This window comes from Carassius auratus, chromosome 37 (genome assembly GCF_003368295.1).
Source record: "Carassius auratus strain Wakin chromosome 37, ASM336829v1, whole genome shotgun sequence".
NCBI lineage: Eukaryota > Metazoa > Chordata > Actinopteri > Cypriniformes > Cyprinidae > Carassius > Carassius auratus.
In genome coordinates, this window is record NC_039279.1 from 12,807,400 (window position 1) to 12,827,715 (window position 20,316).

At 37.9% G+C, this 20,316-nt stretch overlaps 1 protein-coding gene across 2 annotated transcripts in view; it reads right to left on the minus strand.

Annotated features, from left to right (window-relative positions):
- The window catches only part of LOC113056252 (rho GTPase-activating protein 17-like), a 25,504-nt gene extending 5,808 nt beyond the window's left edge, over window positions 1-19,696 (minus strand). Inside the window, exons 1-17 of one of the 2 annotated variants that reach the window (XM_026222878.1) lie at window positions 19,063-19,696; window positions 10,282-10,321; window positions 6,322-6,426; window positions 6,139-6,215; window positions 5,559-5,670; window positions 5,303-5,379; window positions 5,089-5,206; window positions 3,694-3,762; window positions 3,474-3,555; window positions 2,180-2,307; window positions 1,770-1,881; window positions 1,611-1,692; window positions 1,442-1,522; window positions 899-1,012; window positions 725-816; window positions 472-628; window positions 1-148 (exon numbers count right to left, since the gene is read on the minus strand). The exon at window positions 1-148 is cut by the window's left edge and continues 116 nt beyond it. In XM_026222878.1, coding sequence (XP_026078663.1) covers window positions 1-148; window positions 472-628; window positions 725-816; window positions 899-1,012; window positions 1,442-1,522; window positions 1,611-1,692; window positions 1,770-1,881; window positions 2,180-2,307; window positions 3,474-3,555; window positions 3,694-3,762; window positions 5,089-5,206; window positions 5,303-5,379; window positions 5,559-5,670; window positions 6,139-6,215; window positions 6,322-6,426; window positions 10,282-10,321; window positions 19,063-19,115 — 1,647 coding nt within the window. In that variant the 5' untranslated portion in view covers window positions 19,116-19,696. The remainder of the gene's footprint in view (window positions 149-471; window positions 629-724; window positions 817-898; window positions 1,013-1,441; window positions 1,523-1,610; window positions 1,693-1,769; window positions 1,882-2,179; window positions 2,308-3,473; window positions 3,556-3,693; window positions 3,763-5,088; window positions 5,207-5,302; window positions 5,380-5,558; window positions 5,671-6,138; window positions 6,216-6,321; window positions 6,427-10,281; window positions 10,322-19,062) is intronic. The other variant, XM_026222879.1, reaches the window with a different exon arrangement.
- Window positions 19,697-20,316: the final 620 nt, after the last annotated feature.

The window sequence follows — 20,316 nt, forward strand, 5'->3', positions numbered from 1 at the left end:
GAGCAGGAGTTCAGCCATGGGCTGACCCCCTGCAATACCTGCAGCCTCCACAGGGGGCAGCGGGGGCTGGAAGGCAGGTGAAGCGTGCTGCTTTCTAGGTACAGTATTGCCTCTACGAGGATTGTGGTCCATTAATTTATTAGCAGAGCTACAGAAAGAAGAGACAGCAGAGATACCACTAATGCTAATAAGTTCCCAAGAAAGCGACACCACAGAAACCAAGAGGGTAATCTGCATTGGTAGAAATCCCATTTAGACCACATGCATAGCAGGGTCAAAAGGAAAAAGCAGGAGTTTTATCAGTAGAACGGACAACACAGGAGAGGTTAATGCTATTTTAATTGCTTAATTAAAGTTAATTGATCAGTTTAACGGCATTCTAAATCAACTTTATTGCAGATCTTTGTGAAGGAAGATGAAAACTGATTTATGAAATCAAACTGTTAACTAAAACTTTGTGTAAAGTTTTACCTGTCTCTCCGGGGCAATTCACCATCTGGGCCCACCATGCTGCCAGGTCTCTTCCTTTCTATGGTGCCCGAGTCATAATCTGGCGGGGTCAGGTGGTTGACGTTGTTTGGCAGGGGTGCAGGCATAGAAAACATGCCGGACACATTAAAATCCACATCTGAAGGAATAACAAGAAACAGGTTAATCTTAAAACTGACAGCAATACTTTTTTTCATTGGTAAATACTATCTATTTAAAGCTTTATGGCCCATACCCTCAGGGAAAAACCAATCTGCGTGCTGAATGATGGGTTCAATTATAGTAACTACATGCACAGAGGTTGCAGCAGCCATTTCTGCTAGGCTCCTGTAGATAAAGAGAGAAGAGTTTAAACAAGGCACAATTACATATATTAACTTGTTTGCTGGATACTGCAAAATATTCTGACCCCTCGGTTTTGGCCCAGAGCAGATTGGGTCCAAGGACAATGGCAATGTTGCTGGGGGTCATCTTGTTAATGTCACTTTCCTGTGCAAGCTTAGCGAGGAACTTAACAAGGTACCTGTAAAACAGAGAGAAAAAAAAAGTCTAAATCAGAAGACCGCAATTTAGAAACAATATTTTAATGTAGTCCTAGTCCTGATGTACAAACAGGTTCTTTCAGTGATCTACTGATGTCAGATTTTTTTTTTATACTGCAGAAATAAATTAATATTTTTTCTGAACATCCTTAAAATAAATGGTAACACTTTACAATAAGGTTCATTAGTTAAGAGTAGTTACCTGTATTAGTTAACATGAACCAAGCATGAACAATACTTCTACAGCATTTATTGATCTTAGTTAATGTTCATTTCTGCAGACGATTTACAATAAAACTTCAATAATTCTGAAACATTTAAGGATACAGTTTGTGCCATTTCATACATGGAGCCCCAGAACTTGGCACAAGCTGATTGCACATCACATGAAGATGTAGTTAAAAACCTACCTGAAGTTTGCCTTGTTGTTTTTTGGTAACTGATTGCAGGTAACCCACAAAGCTTGTAACCGTTTGTCTGGGTCAGGGACACTTGACAAAGTAAAACCCCAGTAATTAAAAACACAAACAATACAAGATTCATTTAAAACTTCATGTGAAGTCCTGCAAGATGGCTTACTTGGATGCCTGGATCCACTCGTCATACAACTGGTAAGTCATCAAAGGTTCAGGCAGCTCTCTGAGATACGACTTTAATGCCCCTTAAATCCGAAGAGTGCGGTTTTAAATTAACATTCATTAGGTGTGAATGACATATTACTGAACATACAGAACATACCAGCAACGGCATGTGGGTCGGAGTAAAACTCCTCCAGCTGTGAGGTGGAGCAATCCAGAGCTGCCTTCAGCTTCTTCAGTTTAGAGGCTCCTGCAGCTATTCTGAAGAGACCCTGGAGAACGATAAACGTTAAGACGTATACAAGCAAATTTAGGTTAAAATCCAAAACCCAAATTCACCTTCTAAAGGTTTTGTTTTGTTGGATAGCTGCAGTAGCATTTTTAGAGACATGACTGTACAATGTGAACAGTATTAAAGGTTGAACAATATTTGTATTATGGTTCAATAACTGAAAACATTTGCAAACTGCCTTGAACGGATTTGGAAAAATTACTGTGGCAGATCAGCAATATAATATTTGACGTGGATGATTGATGCATTGTTTAAACATGTAAGTGGTCCCGCCGTACCTCTTCTTTCATTCCAGTCTCCAGCAGCATCATAACGCAGGCCTCTATAGGCAGTGCGATCTCTCTGCCACTGCGCTTCAGATGCTCGTCCAGAGCCGTTCCAAACGCTGGCTTCTCCGTCCACGAATCTATCGGGAAAGTATAAATACCTTTGTTTTAAAAAGTGTTCACTAGCAGCATTAATTGAAAGCATCACACTCTCAAAAGGAGCATTCGTCTGTGATTCATCAAGACAAACTCCTATAAACACAACACTACATCCTGCTGTCAAGTCCCCATATTTTTTTCTTTCTTACTGTTTCTTAAAAAGGCAGAAGAACCAGGTGGGTGAGATGTGAGAAATATTAGTCATGGGCCACATGCTGAGACAGCAAGTCTGTCTCAGATGAAAATATCACAACAACAATTTATAGCACTCAAGCGCCAGATTTCCTGGCACAAATGAGAATGAAAACAATTAAGAGTCTATGAGGACGGCGCAGAAAAATCACTGGAAAACACCATCAGGATAAATTTATGTCTTTTTTGTTTCATTTGTAGTCACCAAGTATGGTCATATTGGTCCACAAAGGCTCATCTAAAAACCAGCTTTGGTTGCTACTTTTGTATATTTTTCCGAGCATTGATCAGCTTGTCTCAGAAAAAACATACAAATTGTGTAAAAAAACATTCAGATTTTCCTTAAAGGCATAGTTGACCCAATAAAAGCATTTTCTGGCAGCATCATAAAAATCAGTCAAAGGAACTTTACATGAAAGACATAAAGGAGGAACTTCGCCTATTAATAAATACCCATGGGTAAGTCTTGAATGCCCCAGTCTACACCTAGTAAAGACAACTTGATCATGTCTTGATTTAAAATTATAGAAGCTACTTCTTTTTATACTAGGGTTTATCTCATACAGCTTATTATTTTTATTTCCATCCCATTCTTTCTGCCACTTATTAGTTATATATAATATTTATTTGTGTTTTTTTTTTTCCCACACACTAAAAATCAATGGGACAAATGTTGGACCCCACTGACCTTCATTGTATGGACAAACACAGATGAAACATTCATCAGAATAATTTGTTTTATGTTCCACAGAAGAAACAACTTTATGCAGGTCAGGAGCAACATGATTGTGAATACCTGATGATACAACTTGTGAACTATCCCTTTAAGACCATTTAGTCAACTAGTCATATATGAAACTATGTCGTTTTAGAGAAGTCTATTAGTCCCTAGAGGCAAATTAGGTTTCACTTTTAGTTATTTCAGATACACAGCAATAAAAACTTGTGCCATTACCTTGTTGAGCTTGAATGGTAGGCAGGACGCTCTCAAGCAAGGTGAGCGATTTTCTGTGATAATCTGCTTGTGCCTCTAATAACTGAGAACAGGACAGACATTGAGGAAGGAGGGACTCACAGTAGAATGAACAATGGGCAGAACAAACATGGAACTGAACAGGAATAAACAGAGCAACTGAGTTATTCAACAAATGGATGACAAACTAAAAAATTCTTACCATTACGTAGTAGCGGGCATAGTCTGCCTCCTTTGAGAAGAAATTGTACATGTCTGCCGAAAGTTGATCCTGAACAAAAACACACGACTGAAACTAATGGTTTGACTCTGAATGTGTAGAATTGTTTCAGATAGAGAAATTGGATATTACAGGAAAAAAGCACAGCAATTAGCCACATGCTCTTGACACGTTACATTATGCATCTGGCAGATGCTTTTATCCAAATTCACTTATACTCAATGCTATACATTTTATCAGTAATGTGTTCCCCGAAAATTAGACCCATGCCAAACAGGAACACACAAACTGAGCCTTAATTGCTCATGCAGGTGACGCAGGTTTGAAACTTTATTTCATGTCTCCGTTTACCAAAAACGACTTTTCAGTCAGAAAGAAAAAATTATCTAGAATTACAACACTGTTTATCAGATTTTTGCAGTTATAACAACAGATCAATGGTTCTGCCACAGGGCAGATGAACTTTGAATTAAGCTGACTGATGTCTAGCCTTATTTGAGATAAAAACATATCTTTTTGAGATTAAAATAACTTAAAAATAATTATTTTATTTTTTTATATTTTATAATATGGTTTATTCCCTTTGTAAACAATCTTCCTGATTTGTCTCAATTTCTAAGAATATCCAATAGCTCAACAAAACTTGATGGTGTCACAGAAACTATTGACTCTCTCTTTTCTAGCACTTTAGATACGGTTGCTAGTTGGGGACTCTTGACTGATTGCACAGATACTACTGGAAGAGAGCTGGATCATGACATCACTGAATCATAAATCTACTTAGAATGACTTATCCACTGCGCCAACACCACCCAAAAATGACCCTGTTATAATCTTCTTGCATTATTGACACACTATTTTCCTGTTTAACACTGTAATGCTGCTTTGACACCACCAGTATTGTATGAAGCTCTATACAAATAAAGGTGACTTGACATTTTCTGGAAAATGTAAGATACTTCGATGAATAAAAATAAAATAAAATACAATTTATTAGAAACACAAATATAACATTAAAAAAAATTCTTAAAAAAAAATATATATATAAAAAAAAGATCTTACTGCCTCCATACTTCCATGACTATATACAATTTTTTTTAGAAATCTCAAAATCTGCACACCCTTCATAAACAATATATGTTGAGAGTTTCAATATGCTTGGCTAACTGGTAATCCTCATGACTAGCAAAAACCTACCTTTCAATCAGCAAATCAAACTAAGCAAATGTTATGTCATCTAATTGTTGTTAATCAACCAAGACAATGAGCTGTATGATGTGATTGTTCTTATGCCCCTGCGACCATACGTTGGTGTAAAATCCATAACTAAGCAACTCACAAGGGTAAAACATGTTTAGGCATGTTGCACATCAGTACCTTACACAGCTCCATTTTGTTCATAGCTTCATCGACTTCTTCTTTAAGTGAGTCTGCTTTGGCTGTCAGTGCTTGTGTGTTTGTTCCTGAGATTATGGACTTGGTCGCCTGCAACCACCTGTGAAGAGACCGTTTCAGTTATAAACTAAGGTAATAAAGAATATAATATATATAATATAAATTAAGAAGTCAAGATGTTTGACAGAAACCTCACCTTGCTCGGGCAGAGTCATAGTCCAGCACCAGTTTGGCTAACTGCCGTCTCTGTTTCAGGATGTTAGGAATGTCCACCTGACAAAAGAATAAGATTAGGTATGTGTCACTATTAAAACTCTGGCCGATACCAATAATTTCCATATTACTGTAAGATAACCAATAAGTGTCTGACATTGAAATCCAGCAAAGGTGCTCTAAATGTTAAATTGGTGAAATAAGCATGCATAGTCTCTGAAGGCGAGTTTTGTTTGTACCTCAGCTAGCTGATTGAGGGGGTCTAAGATCTCCTTTTCAATGTTCATCTCATGCTGCATTAGTTCAGAGGCCAGTCTGTTCCCGGCATCTCCGCACATCTCCATCATTTTCCTGCATATAAGAAATTAAATACAAACTACCGTTTAAAAGTTTGGGGTAGGTACGTTTTTTTTAATGTTTTTGAAAGTAGTCACTCATGTTCACCAAGGCTGCATCTATTTGATTAATTATATAGTAATACTGTGAAATATTATTACAGCTGAAAATAAATTTTCTATTTCAACACATTTTGAAATATTTATGTAATGACAGCATTTATTTTTATTTAACATTATGTCATTTACTGTCATTTTTGATCAATTTAATGCATCCGAATAAAAGTATTAATTTCTTTAAAAAAAAAAAAAAATCTCACCTGATCCCAAACATTTAAATAAATTTGAGAAATGCACTGACACAATAACATACCAACAAAAACCCAAATATTTAAATGATAGAATGAACTAATCCATTAATAATCTAAACAACATAGGTGGAAATAGATTCATATCTATTTAAATGTTGATGTCATTCAATTACCCAATCAGAGACTCCTCCCCCAACTGGTTTCCGCCATCCTGCATGGCCTGTGACAGCGCTGTTAGTGGAAGCTTTTTCTGTGACGCAAAACCAGGGGGAAATATTACACGCAAATTCAAGCAGATAAAAATATGTGATGATGACTGACATTTTGTGAAGTCATAAGCACTGTTATGCCCTTACATGTCTCTTCTCAGCATCAGTGCCTATCTGCCCCTGCAAACACGCAACCATTTTTTTGTGCGTGTTATGCGAAACGACTCGCACCAACTCCATACGGCGCTCAATCTGTTCAGAATAAAACAAAATGTCAATAACAACCGACAATCCTTATTGAGCTATGGCTGTTGGCTACCACTCAATGCAAAGCCCGTATGCATTGTGTTGAAAGAATACAGCCTGTAAAAGAGTGCCTAAGGCATGTTATGCAATAATGCATGGGAAGCTTCTGTGACATGAAACAGATTTCATAAATTCAGCATGACATCTTAGCCTTCAGATAGCCTTAGACTAGACATAGGTCATCACAGCCTGAGGGTTTGTGTCAATTAACAGGTGTTGCTTAACACTTTCCACAGTCTTGAGGGTGGGGTAAGGTCAAACATGATTTATCACACCACTCCCAGTGGATGCATGAAAAAGAGATGTTACTTTACATAAAGAAGTCAAGTATGACTCGTCTGCCCTGTTAGGATACATAAGATTTAGATGCACGAGCGCAGCACTGGGATGTCATAAATAGAAAATACAGATGCAAACCATACGCTCTTTTTCTACTTCATTCTGTTTTGCATGGTTTTGTTCACAATAGTTACCAATTTATTTCTATAGGGAAAATTAAATTAAATAAATATGAAATAAATGTGTTGATTGTAACAACATTAAATCATAGATGGTATTCTGCATGCCTTGGTTGTAACGAGTGGTTATTTGAGTTACTGTTGTCTTTCTATGATCTCTACACAGTTTGGGCATTTTTGTCCACACAACTTACTGGATATTTTCTTTTTTTGGGACTATTCTCTGTGAACCCCTAGAGATGGGTGTGTGTGAAAATCCCAGTAGATCAGCAGTTTTTGAAACACTCTGGCGCAGGAGTCCCTGTATGACCCAAGAGGACACCAGCGTGTATGCATGGGGGAAGAGACTGGTGCACTCAGCATTTTAACAGCGGTGGTGATGGGACTCCATTTGTGTCAGGTGTGCCCCATCACATGCCGTCAGCCTTGACTCCTCCAGCGCCCCTCCTCTCTCACACACCCACTCCTGTCGGGTGCCTGGTGAAGGGCAGTGATTAAGGGATGGGGAGGTGATGATCATAATTAGTGGGGAGGCAGCTGATTATATATATACACTCACCTAAAGGATTATTAGGAACACCATACTAATACCTTGTTTGACCTCCTTTCACCTTCAGAACTGCCTTAATTCTATGTGTCATTGATTCAACAAAGTGTTGAAAGCATTCTTTAGAAATGTCGGCCCATATTGATAGGATAGCATCTTGCAGTTGATGGAGATTTGTGGGATGCACATCCAGGGCACAAAGCTCCAGTTCCACCACATCCCAAAGATGCTCTATTGGGTTGAGATCTGGTGACTGTGGAGGCCATTTTAGTACAGTGAACTCATTGTCATGTTCAAGAAACCAATTAGAAATGATTCGAGCTTTGTGACATGGTGGTGGAAGTAGCCATCAGAGGATGGGTACATGGTGGTCATAAAGGGATGGACATGGTCAGAAATAATGCTCAGGTAGGCCGTGGCATTTAAACTATACCCAATTGGCACTAAGGGGCCTAAAGTGTGCCAAGAAAACATCCCCCACACCATTACACCACCACCACCAGCCAGCACAGTGGTAACAAGCCATGATGGATCCATGTTCTCACTCTGTTTACGCCAAATTCTGACTCTACCATCTGAATGTCTCAACAGAAATCCAGACTCATCAGACCAGGCAACATTTTTCCAGTCTTCAACTGTCCTATTTTGGTGAGCTCATGCAAATTGTAGCCTCTTTTTCCTATTTGTAGCGGAGATGAGTGGTACCTGGTGGGGTCTTCTGCTGTTGTAGCCCATCCGTCTCAAGGTTGTGCATGTTGTGGCTTCACAAATGCTTTGCTGCATACCTCGGTTGTAACGAGTGGCTATTTCAGTCAAAGTTGCTCTTCTATCAGCTTGAATCAGTCGGCCCATTCTCCTCTGACCTCTAGCATCAACAAGGCATTTTCGCACACAGGACTGCCGCATACTGGATGTTTTTCCCTTTTCACACCATTCTTTGTAAACTCTAGAAATGGTTGTGCGTGAAAATCCCAGTAACTGAGCAGATTGTGAAATACTCAGACCGGCCCGTCTGGCACCAACAACCATGCCACGCTCAAAATTGCTTAAATCACCTTTCTTTCCCATTCTGACATTCAGTTTCAGAGTTCAGGAGATTGTGTTGACCAGGACCACACCCATAAATGCATTGAAGCAACTGCCATGTGATTGGTTGATTAGATATTGTGATTGGTTGATTAGATCCTTTAGGTGAAATATATATATATATATACTGTCTTTCAGGTTTCAACATTTATAATCTTATAAATTGTATTAATAATACAGTGTATAACTCCATAGGAACTGGCAAATGTGAAATTATATGTGTAATGTTCTATTGTATTAATTTTTGTTTTGACAGAGATTTATTATATAGGCTTCTTATTTGAACAGGAATGTGCTTAGAAGAAATTGAGGGTGTCATCATGTATGTTTTGTCAGAACAGAAGGCCACTGTCTAAGACTGGTGTCATGACAGACATGTCAGCTTTTTGATGTGAGCAGGGCAGGCCTGCTTGAACACATGTCATCCCTAAAAACAACCATGAAGAGAATGACACTTCAGAACTGTGAGAGCGGTATGACTGAACAAACACTGAGGAGGAGAAAAGAGATCCAAATGAGAGAGAGAGAGAGAGAGAGAGAGAGAGAGAGAGAGAGAGAGAGAAAGAGAGACAAAAAAACTGACTTGTGTTTCAAAAACAGCCCAGATCAGGAATTCCACCTCCTCATATTTTTACGTCATAACATTCTCTCACAGCCGTCCCAGTGCAGCTGGGTCAAGCGTACATTCCGCTCAGGTGTCTCCGGCATGAGAATGCACAGGGGCTTACTACCTGGCATGGGAACAAGGGGAAGCACTAACTGTTATTGTCGGTGCTTTTTCTGCTGAGGGGGATCCTGTTCGAGGGGAGTTGTTTGGATTATCTGGTGTGAGATGTCTAAGTGTTTGCCTGTTGCCGTCACAGACTAAAAACAGGCGAGCCAGTGACAGACTAAACATGCAGAAACAATTAACTATGTTATTTATGTAACGGAACATATTATAATATGTTCAGAAATTGTGGAAACACCACTATAATACTGAATAGTCATTGGCAAAATGAAAGCGGCAGGAACGTCCTGTCCGGACATGCGATCAGGGAAAACTGGATGCATTTCAAATTGGGAGGATGCCATTATCCAGACGCTCAAGATTGTCAAAAGTGTCCCCTGAATGCATCTGTGAGTGGCACGGGTGTCCAGACAGAACGGGGTGATGGGATACCGCTGTGATCCTCCCTGAGCAAAATCCAGAACCCAGAATAAAAACCAAGCCCCTCTGAGTGACGAGGGGTGTGTGTGTGTGTGTGTGTGTGGGGGGGGGGGGTGTCAGCATAATTCTCACTTTTTTTGTGTCCAAACATCTCATAGAGATAATTTTAGATGCAGCCGATCACGTGCAATAAACAAGCTGTCAAATAACGCTCACAGAAACAATACTAGCTGAAGTTAATATAGTTAAGATAATGAGGTTGATTTGAAACAATTTCCAAGGCATCCAAACTTTTTGACAATTTCACTAGTGACAGTTTCACATAAGGACAGCAAAAGTGTCGTGACGCAGTCCATTTCGCTCATTTATTCAGAAGAGAACATTCCTTCGAATGTGACCAAAATAAACTAAATGGAATGTATTTGTTTGACACCAGTGACTTCACCTTTCTCTACCCGATGACTCACTAGTTTCCCACCATTTCAGTTAATGTAAATGGATCACAGCCAAAGAACAGAATGGCTTCACTGCAGACAGAGATGGAAATAAAAAGCAGTCACCTGTAACAGGTCATCACTGAGGACCTCGGTTTTCTCCGCTCTGTAAAAGAATACAATAGATCATTAGAAACGAAACCCATATCTATTTAAACTGCACAAAACAACAAATGTAAAGTAGTAGGACTTTACAATTCGGGGGGAAATAATACCCAATTGATATTTTTCAAAAAAAAAAAGTGATTCTGGATCTACATTCACATGAATCAGACCGGACTAAGACGCTGAAAGCACTGGATCAGGAGCTGCATGTGTGCAAAAACACGATGAGCCGCACTTCTTTCTGAAACACACAGCGCTTTCTGTTTTATTATGATTAATCTTGCAGCCCTTCAAAGTATTTGAAATAATTGAAACTGTAAATTCAACTGTAGATTCTTGCAATGGTCAAGTCTAGGAGAAGCCAACAGCTGACCGTCTGTCTAATGAAAGCAGCTGTCCGAAATGGGAGTGACAGGCATTTACTTTCCCAGGGATTTTTAGCCATCCACTGTCAGCCTTGTGAACAAATAGTTAAGGCCCTATTAATAGTAAACTAATAGAGGGCTTTGACCATGGCACAGATTATGTCCTGTCTATCAGAGACAGAGAATGTGAGAGGACAACACCGGCTCAGTTCACAAACACACACAAACATCTATCACACTACTGTTTCAGAACAATGACTCAGAGACAGGTTGTGTGACCTCACCTAAAAACTGTGTGTTTGCGCTACTGTAAATATCAGAAAGGACTGTGCAGGGAAAACCGTGAGAACAGAATGGATTTATGGAGTTCACATCAACATAAAATTCATACAACAGTCTGTGGCAATAAAACGTTGCAGAAATGTATCAGTTGGGCCTGTCTCTGTCTGCACTTTTTGTTGTGGCTACTGTAACATTCAAAAGCATGGAGGATGTCATAAGTTATGCAATACTGTAAGCTTGCCCATCATAACCTGGAGTATTAGTTTCACTGTACTCTTACAACATCTTATTTTTTCTCCAAGAGGATGACAGCAGTTATAAGGTATTGTTTTACATACTTTTTTTTTGCCAGTGTCTTGGATTCAGTAACTTACATTAAACATGAAAATAAACATGCTGCAGTAAAACATTTAATTGGTTTACTAAGTTACCACATTGTACCATACACTACCATTTTGGTGATTGAAAATTTTTTTTTTTTTAAAGAAGTCTCTTATTCTCATTAAAGCTGCATTTATTTACTCAGAAATACAGTCAAATGTAATATTGTGAAATATTATTACAATTTAAAATGAAAACTTATTTTTAATATATTGTAAACTGTAATTTATTCCTGTGGTGAAAAAGGTGAAATTTCAGCAGCGATTACTTTAGTCTTCATTGTGAAAAAATCCTTCAGAAAATGCTCTAGCAAGTAGGGCTGCACGATGTGTCGTTTAAGCATCGATATCGCGATGTACGAATCCACGATAGTCACATCGCAGGATGTGGGATGTAGGCTGTCGTAGTTGATCCGCTATTCATTAACTGTATGGGCCAGCTGCTCCCCGGCCCTTGACGAATGTGATTCGCGGATTAATTGCACATTAACCATCATAGAGTGAAAGTTTTGACAGGGCAGAGAGAGAGAGAGAGATAGAGAGAGAGCGAGTGCGAGTGAGAGGGAGAGAGAGAGAGAGAGAGAGAGAGAGAGAGAGATAGAGAGAGAGCGAGTGCGAGTGAGCAAGCGAGCCCCGGCTGCACACTCACCGTCTTCAAACAACACTAGCGCTGTCTTGCTCTCTCTCCGTCGTGCATATTAATTAATTAATTGACACAATGGTTTCGATGTTTAAATCATTTAACATGAGAATGTAAGTGTGCTCACCCCATTTTTGTTTGTAAGAAAAAATTTGATTAGATTTCATATCACAATATGTTTTTCCCAATATCTTGCAGCCACTTCGAAGTCACTTTGGTGAAACATTTCATATTATTTTTAATGTTGAAAACAGCCGTGCTGCAAATATGTTTTGGAAACCATCATTCATTTTTTTTAAATTCTTTAACAAACAAAGTTCAAAATGACAGCATATTTTTCAAATAGAAATCCGTTGTAATATTCAATGCTCGTGGCCAAAACTACTGAGCAGTCTCTTTTTACAATTATTAATTTCATTTTATGTGTTTCAACCATTCTAAAAACTCCAGATGTAAAAGCATGCCTTTGTCATGTATACATGTACTGGCAAGACTATCGCCAATGCTGGCTTGACCGTTAATTATGGTGCTTTTAAGACCTTATGTTTTCTTTTAGTTATCATGATAGTAATAAAACATTTATTACCAATGTAATTAATGAGGAACAATCAAGCAGAGATGATTGCCATAAGCTTCTAATGAAGATTGACTAATGTGGTTAAAGCAGAATACAGGGTCTGAATAACTGAAAATTGATCTGTCAAAACTCAAGACTCTGATTCTTTACCGTTTCATGTCTTCCTTTATCCTGCCAAGTTACCCACACATCTCATCTCAGCCCCAGTTCCTGCTTCTGGCAAAACTGGACGGCAGTTGTATCCTCGTGACAGTGGAGGACAGCTGCTTTCAATTAACACAGGAGGACAAGAAAAAGAGCCTACAACACTGTAACCGATCCAGATTGAGCTCCAGACATCTTAACAGTGTGTCTGAATCAAGCTCTTGATGTCACATGTAAAGCAGAACTGAGAATAAATGGTTTCCAGAGCGTTCTCCAGCCACTTTTAGGCTAGCAATTGATCAAAAATACAGTTAAAACAGTAATATTATAAAACACAATGATCTTATTTTAATCTAAAATGTTTATTTATAATAAATTAAATGCAATTTATTTCTGTGAAAGTAAAGCTGAATTCGAGCAGCCATACAGTCTTCTTCACAAAATCCAACAGAAATCCCGCTACCAAATGCTGATTTGGTGCTCAAGAAACAATTATTATTATCAGTTGAAAACAGCTGCTTACTATTTTTGTGATAACCATGACACATTTCTCACAATTCTTTTATAAATAGAAAGTTCTAAAGAACAGCATTTGTTTGAAAATATATATATTTTGCAACAATGTGAAAGAATTTTTAGGGGGTTTTTTTTGAGTGCAAAAAAATCTAAATACTGAGAAAGTCGCCAAATGAATTCTTAGCAATGCATATTACTAATCAAAAATTAAGTATTGATATATTTACAAAATATCCTTATGGAACATGATCTTTACTTAATATCCTAATGATTTTTGGCATGAAAGAAAAAATGATAATTTTGACCAATACAATGTTTTGTTTTTTTTGGCTTTTGCTAATATACCCCACCGTCTTAAGACTGGTTTTGTGTTCCAGGGTCATATTTTATCTCATATAATCCTTATTTGTATGTTATATTCAGATAAGTGGCAAGTTTATTCCCTTAATCACATTATCATGGTTTGAGCCATGCACTACTTACTGATATCAACAGCATTTGATAAAGAAACTGATTAAGAGCAGATATGGTAGCCAGCCACTGTAAAAACCTTTGCACTGACTGCTTGATTTCTGTAACTGTCTATTAAAACAGCCATGCTTTTACTTTAATTACAACAATAATGCTTTCCCTCAAACAAAGCACCTGAGGCCAGTGGAAAATCTGAGCCGACAATAGATCTGCATCATCAGCAAACTGGCAGGTGGTTCTAGTCTTCTGATAAACTGTGAGGTAAAGTGGCACTAATGTGCCTTGGGAAGGTGCTATGCACAAGCAAGCCGTAGATTGTTGGGTAGAATCTTATGTCACACGGTTTAAAACCTAGATCGCCACTGGATCTGCCTCTTGATTCTTTGATTTCATTCATAGAAATGTAACTTCCTCAGTACGTCTTCCTGTTTAAAAAGAGAATAAGGAGAGATTTCCTTTGAGGGGTTGCATGCCGAACACAGTGTACTGCCTCCTCACAATCACAGGAACCATGGGACCTGCTGAGACCTGCACCCAGCCACCTCAACAACACCCCCCCGCTTCCACCCCATGTGTGTCCGAACCTCAACCACTTCAAGTCTGCTTTCTGCATCACTCTGAAGTGATTTACGTTTCGAAAATAAATTCAGGAAGAGATGAGAATTCCAGCTGAATCGCTTTTATCCACATGTAAAACATTTGTGTTTACAGGGCAGTATTCAATGACGGGCTTTTAATGTTTCCATATTATTTAGCAAACGGCTTTGACTATACAAATATGTTAATGAGAAACAAAAGTAAAATAAAACAATACAACCCGCAGTCAAAAATTGGTTTCACTACCATTCAAATGTTTGGGGTTGGTAAGATTTTTATTTTATTTTATCAAGATTAAAAAAAAAACTGTAGATGTTATAATATTATTATAGAAAATCGTAAAAAATGTTTAATATATTTGTGGAAAAAAGTTATATATATATATATTTTTTTAGGGTTCTTTGATGATCAAAGTTCACAAAGAAGAGCATGTATTAGAGAATAAACATATTTTGTAACATTATAAACGTTCTAAAAATTATTTTACAGACCCTATCATAAATGAATGGAAGATTACAGGTCACGTCAGAAGGACTTTGTCAGATCATGGACCTTTCAGCAGTAGGATTTAATAACAGATTCACTATGTACGGTCAAATGCCTTACCTAATAGCACAGTTTGTTAATGGACATATTATTTGAATGGATATTAGGTCAGTTTACACGACAACATTTTCAGCCAAAAACTGTAAACTTCTTATGCGTTACTGTTTGACAACGGCCTTTTGTGGACTGAAAACGCATATTTTTGAAACAGGTTTCAGTGCAAATTTTTGAAAACGTCACCGTTATGGTGTAAGTATAAACTCCCAAAACGGGAATCTTTGAAAATGGTGACGTCGTGCGCGTGCGTAGTACAGGTTAGGTACAAAGGTTAACCGATTGATCGGCCGATTTGTGCTGCAGATAAGGCTGATTCATACTATGAGTGAAACAAATCATTTGCATAATTGACACACACTTTCCTCATGAAATGTGTATGTAGGTCCGACAATATCCTCCACGATGTCATCGCTTGTGGTCAGTGCACTCTAGCAGTTATGAGCAGCAGACTCTGTAATGTGCGTGAAATCTTTTATTTTTGTTATCACTATGGCCACTTGACTTATAGCAGTGTCTAGTGTTTCCTATAAATTGAGTTATTTGTGAAGGCTCGTCAATATATCAAAAACTGACCGCCACAAATAGATCTTCCAAAGGCTTATACTTCGTTGAATAAAATGAGAGCTTCATATTCAATTTAAAAGCGCGGGTGTTTTCATATGAATGTATCTTCGAAAAGATCTGACCGTCCTCAAAAAAGCTTCGATGTCATTTTAACTTCGTCTTTCCTGTAATGCCTGATAAAGTAGCGCTTGTGAACAGCACTTATTTTATTACAGCCGCTACTGGGGAAACAGCTATATCTGCGCTCCAACAAATTAATTTGCAGTCTGTGGGTTACACTGGTGTCTGTCAGTAACATAAACAAAAAGCATGATTCAGAACTGTTTTGAGAAGGTGCTTAAGTTTTGAGCCATGTATTATTACGCTAAATTGGGCTACTACTACTATTACTATCTTGTACCCTGCAATAATAATTTGCTTAAACTCACTTTTATAAGATGAATGAAAAAAAAAAAAGAAAATCGGGCAAACATATCGGACCAAAAAAAAATCGGCCACATATATTGGCCATTGGCTGCCCTGATTTATACATTTCAGCATCAGCATCAGCCAGTGAAATAACCCATATTGGTCGACCTCTAGTTATGTAGACATGCACAGAATGTGTCGATTTTAAAGGCAAACGCGAACAAACAAATACAACAATGGCAGAGTACATGGTACTGTTGTTGCTGCTCAAGAGTTTACGAACACTTCTTCAGCAAAGTGTGGATTTACTTCACCAATATTACAACCAACAGTGGAGAGGCATCATATACAATATATAACATATAATTGTCTCGTCCCTACAGGTACTATTTCCAGGGTTATGAACAATACTATTGTGATGTCTGATGCTTGATATTTGAAATGTAATTTCTTTAATACCAAATTATGCTTTTTAAGTTCATTACTATGTAGATCTTCATTTATATAAAGTATAATTTGACACCTCAAATTTTGGGAAAATACACTGGACTGTCTAGTGGTGGATGGATGTACCGCCCTCTTTAAAGCGGACAGTAATTTTTTTTGAGGCCTAGAAAGATTAAGGGGGCTGTAAAGTTCCTGGTATTTCGAAACTTTGCAACAAAATTATAAATCTTCTTTAAAACTGAACAGGAATGGCCTAGCCCCAGTTCGGCTCAAGTAGACAGCTAGTTACTGGCATTTCTCAACTTATACCATTCTATTGTCATCAGGCTAGCCAAATGTCTCCGGTGGCTGATCGAATTGCACACATTTAAAGGGAATGACGCTGCAGACATGGATGCTAAAGGTCAGGTTAACCACCAGTTAGATGAGCAAAGCTGATAGCTGCAAGTGCATCCGTCCTTGTAAACGTGCTATGATTGGTTTAAAAAAAAACAAAAAAACAGTGAAAGCCTAGTCATCTCTGATACCATCTAGCCTATTTGAGCAAGATCACAGAAAGGAATCTACCTACAGTTCTTTTAATCATGTGGCCTATTCAATAAAGTTTAAAGTTCTATCTAATTGATAGAAACTTCATTTAAAATCTGTATTAGGCCTACTCAAAAGGCTTGAAGTGAACAAACTATTGTTTGACTTGAGGGGGGAAAACAGCATATATTGCTTGAACACCTCCCTGAATGTTGAGAATTTAGAGGTCCGTTTACCCTCAAGCAGCTTGTGCAGAATGAAGAATGCAGTTAGAGGCTTTATCAACAGTCAGAGGAGTCAGAAGTGATGACCATGCACATACCATTTCAATGTAGGATACAAAGTATGAGCTCAAAGGACTCATTCAAAAAGAGCCAGGATGTTCTCAATATACCTATGAAGAGGAAAAATTTGCGGTAGTGTTGGAAGACAGACTCAAAAAAAAAAAAACGATTCAACAATTACATCACTTTTTGATTCATGACATCACCAACATGATGTATTAAAGTATGACGTCACATCACATATTGCTATTTACTACCTTTGTACATTTTTTTTTTTTGAGTAATCTGATATTATTAAGTAACACAAACAGACAAAAGTGAAAAACAGGCTTTAGTATGACTAAACAAAATATGATCATAACCAACTTAAGTATATTATGCATTATAAACACACACACACAGAGGCCGCAAGAGGCCACAAACTCACAGCATATGTGAACATGTTAAACATGTTTCTGAGGAAGAGTTTGTGTCCCCGAGCTGCTGAAATGGAGATGCGCTCCATGCTTGTAAATGATTACAGTGCAACACAAACCATCTCAGACTTTGTATACCCAAATCAACAGCACATGCAATAAAAGACCGAACAATATAATCCAAGCACTATCAAAGTTGTACCACAAACACAACTTATACTAATATCGCAAGACCACTTTTTACCTCAATGAGTAATATCACGGTATCTCCTGCGCTGCTAAAGGCCAGGCAAAACAGCTCTGTATTTATTTCAGACACGCTGCATCGTTAATTTAATTGATATTGGCAAAAATATTGTTTTATCAAGGGAAAAAAAAATAACAACACTTATTTCATATATACTGACTTTTCAGTTACCTTCTCAAAAAACTGGCTGTTTTCAAGGGTTTTCGAGGACTTACAATTCAAAAAGTAAAACCCAAGCACTTAGCACTTTAAGCACCTTGTACGAACCCTGGTCCAGAAGATTATAAGGCTAAAAACTGGTCGAACTGTCTTGTCTGTGGTTTCCCACAGTTTTAAAATCGGTTAAGATAAGAAAAATTTTTAAACTGCATAGCTAGTCTTAAAAGTTAATCATCTGTTTTTTTTCCTCCAAAAACTGATAACTTTGTAAAGTCAGTTGTGTAAAAAATTATACTGCTCTAATCTGAATCCAAAAAGTAAGATTGATTACCACTTGGTTAACTGCTAGTTGGTCAAACTAGTTCTTAGTATTAATATAAGTGGCTTTGTTCATACATCTGGCCCCAAGTAGTTTATCAGAAACTTTATTTTACAGACACAGCATATACAGTATAAGGCCACAAGCGAGTCATTACTCTACTCTAAAGTAATTATGTACAAAAGGTAATGTATCTAAAAGAGTCTAAGGTCAAAGAACTGCATAAACTCGTGTATAACGCAAGCTAGGAAAAATATAACAAGAAAAATATTTACCATTTAGGAAATTGCTATTATACCAACTGGTAAATTGTAAACAATTCCTAACAGTTCAGTCGATTCATGAACGAATCGTTCATACCAGATCTTCTTTAACCGATTCATTGCAAAAACCGGACTCAATAGAATGATTCGTTCACAACCGGACAGTAGTTTATCAGACAGCTTATCTTAAACCATTTACAATTTAAGATTAATTATTACAATATTAAGGGGCCCGCTACAAATGTAACAATGCAACAGTATAACAGTCAATATTCAAATCAAAAGTAGAGTGCCGAAAAAGTTCAGTACGTAGTCTTACAAATTACGTAATATAAATATACAATGTAAAAAAAAAAAAAAAAAAAAAAAAAGAAAGAAGAAAGTTTACTTGCAGTTATACTAAGCGGCAAATCGCAAAAGAATATTTTAGGGCAGCTACCGCCTTGACAACATAACAACAACAATATCAAACCATGTCAGAGCTGTCCGTGCACATCCATGAGAGGGCAAAACCCAATAAAACTATACTTGCCTGCCGACTGTTTGATTGGCGAGCTGTCTCATCCGATTAAACTGTTTCTTCATTTTAGTGGCGTCGGCCTCAAACCCCAGTTTTTAGGACGTGGAGAGTGTGTTCGTCGATGCCTCATGAGCCGAAAGATCCTTGAGTACGATGGTCAAGGCGTGTGAATAATTACATTAAAACAGCCCGGTGTACGGTTAGCTGACGCAGCTAGAAAACTAGCCGATCTGGAGAAGAAAAAAAGAAAACCGTAGTATGGGGGAAAAAAAGTTAGCTCCGGTGAATAGCGGTACTCGTTTCATGTCATTCCGTGTTGCAACTGGTCTCATGAGCGGGAGTGAGTGGTGTTTCCACGTATGCCAGCCGTGACATCTACGGGAGTGAGTGGAAATGCTCGTTATCGGACCGATCACTCCATTCGTGTCTGGTACTGTCTGTGTTTCACCGCTCAGATCCGCGCAGCTCCGGGCTGATCATGATGACATTAATGTGGACACAGGGGCTGTCTCGAAACCGAGTGCGCTGAGTTTACAGACAGTATTTTGGAGCGTCTGTGATCTCCGAAAATGCAGTCTGTGTAGACAGCCGCAAAGATTTTGAGACACAGCCAACGAAGACTACGTAGAGTCCAGGTCCACTATTACCTACTGGGATGACCATACAGTCCCTGTATGGACTGTAGGAATTTTACGCGTCGTTCCTGTTGTGTTTACAGCATAACTAATTATTTATTCCATTTTAGTTTATGAAATAACCTTCTTTTTTTTTTTTTACAAGATATTATAATATGTCCATTTACTTTATTTTCCATTAGCCTCATGTTACTTGTTTGCGTCAGACTGTTTATTTTATATATTGTCTATTTTAATACTTCATGTACTGTATTTGGAAATATTACAAAATTTGAAAACAGTGCTAAAAAAATAAAATAAACATCTCCCAACTCCTCTACATTTATAAATTTAAATCATCGGGGTTTGCAGCTACTGATCCAATCCAAATCCACCACTTTCGTTTTCTAAAAACGCGGTCGACTTTCTCTCATTTTATCTGTGGAGTGCGTTTAAACGGCAGATTTAAGTTTGTATAGCCTTTAGATCCTTAACCTCTATTATTTATGATAAGTCTGAAGCTAAAACGGGACATTTCCGTGAGTGCTTGCAGGGATTTAACACTGTTGTGAAGAATGATATAAACCAACGGGGTATTTTTAAAAGCATTCTTTAACGATTTGCAGAATCATAAGCGTAAACATCTGCACAT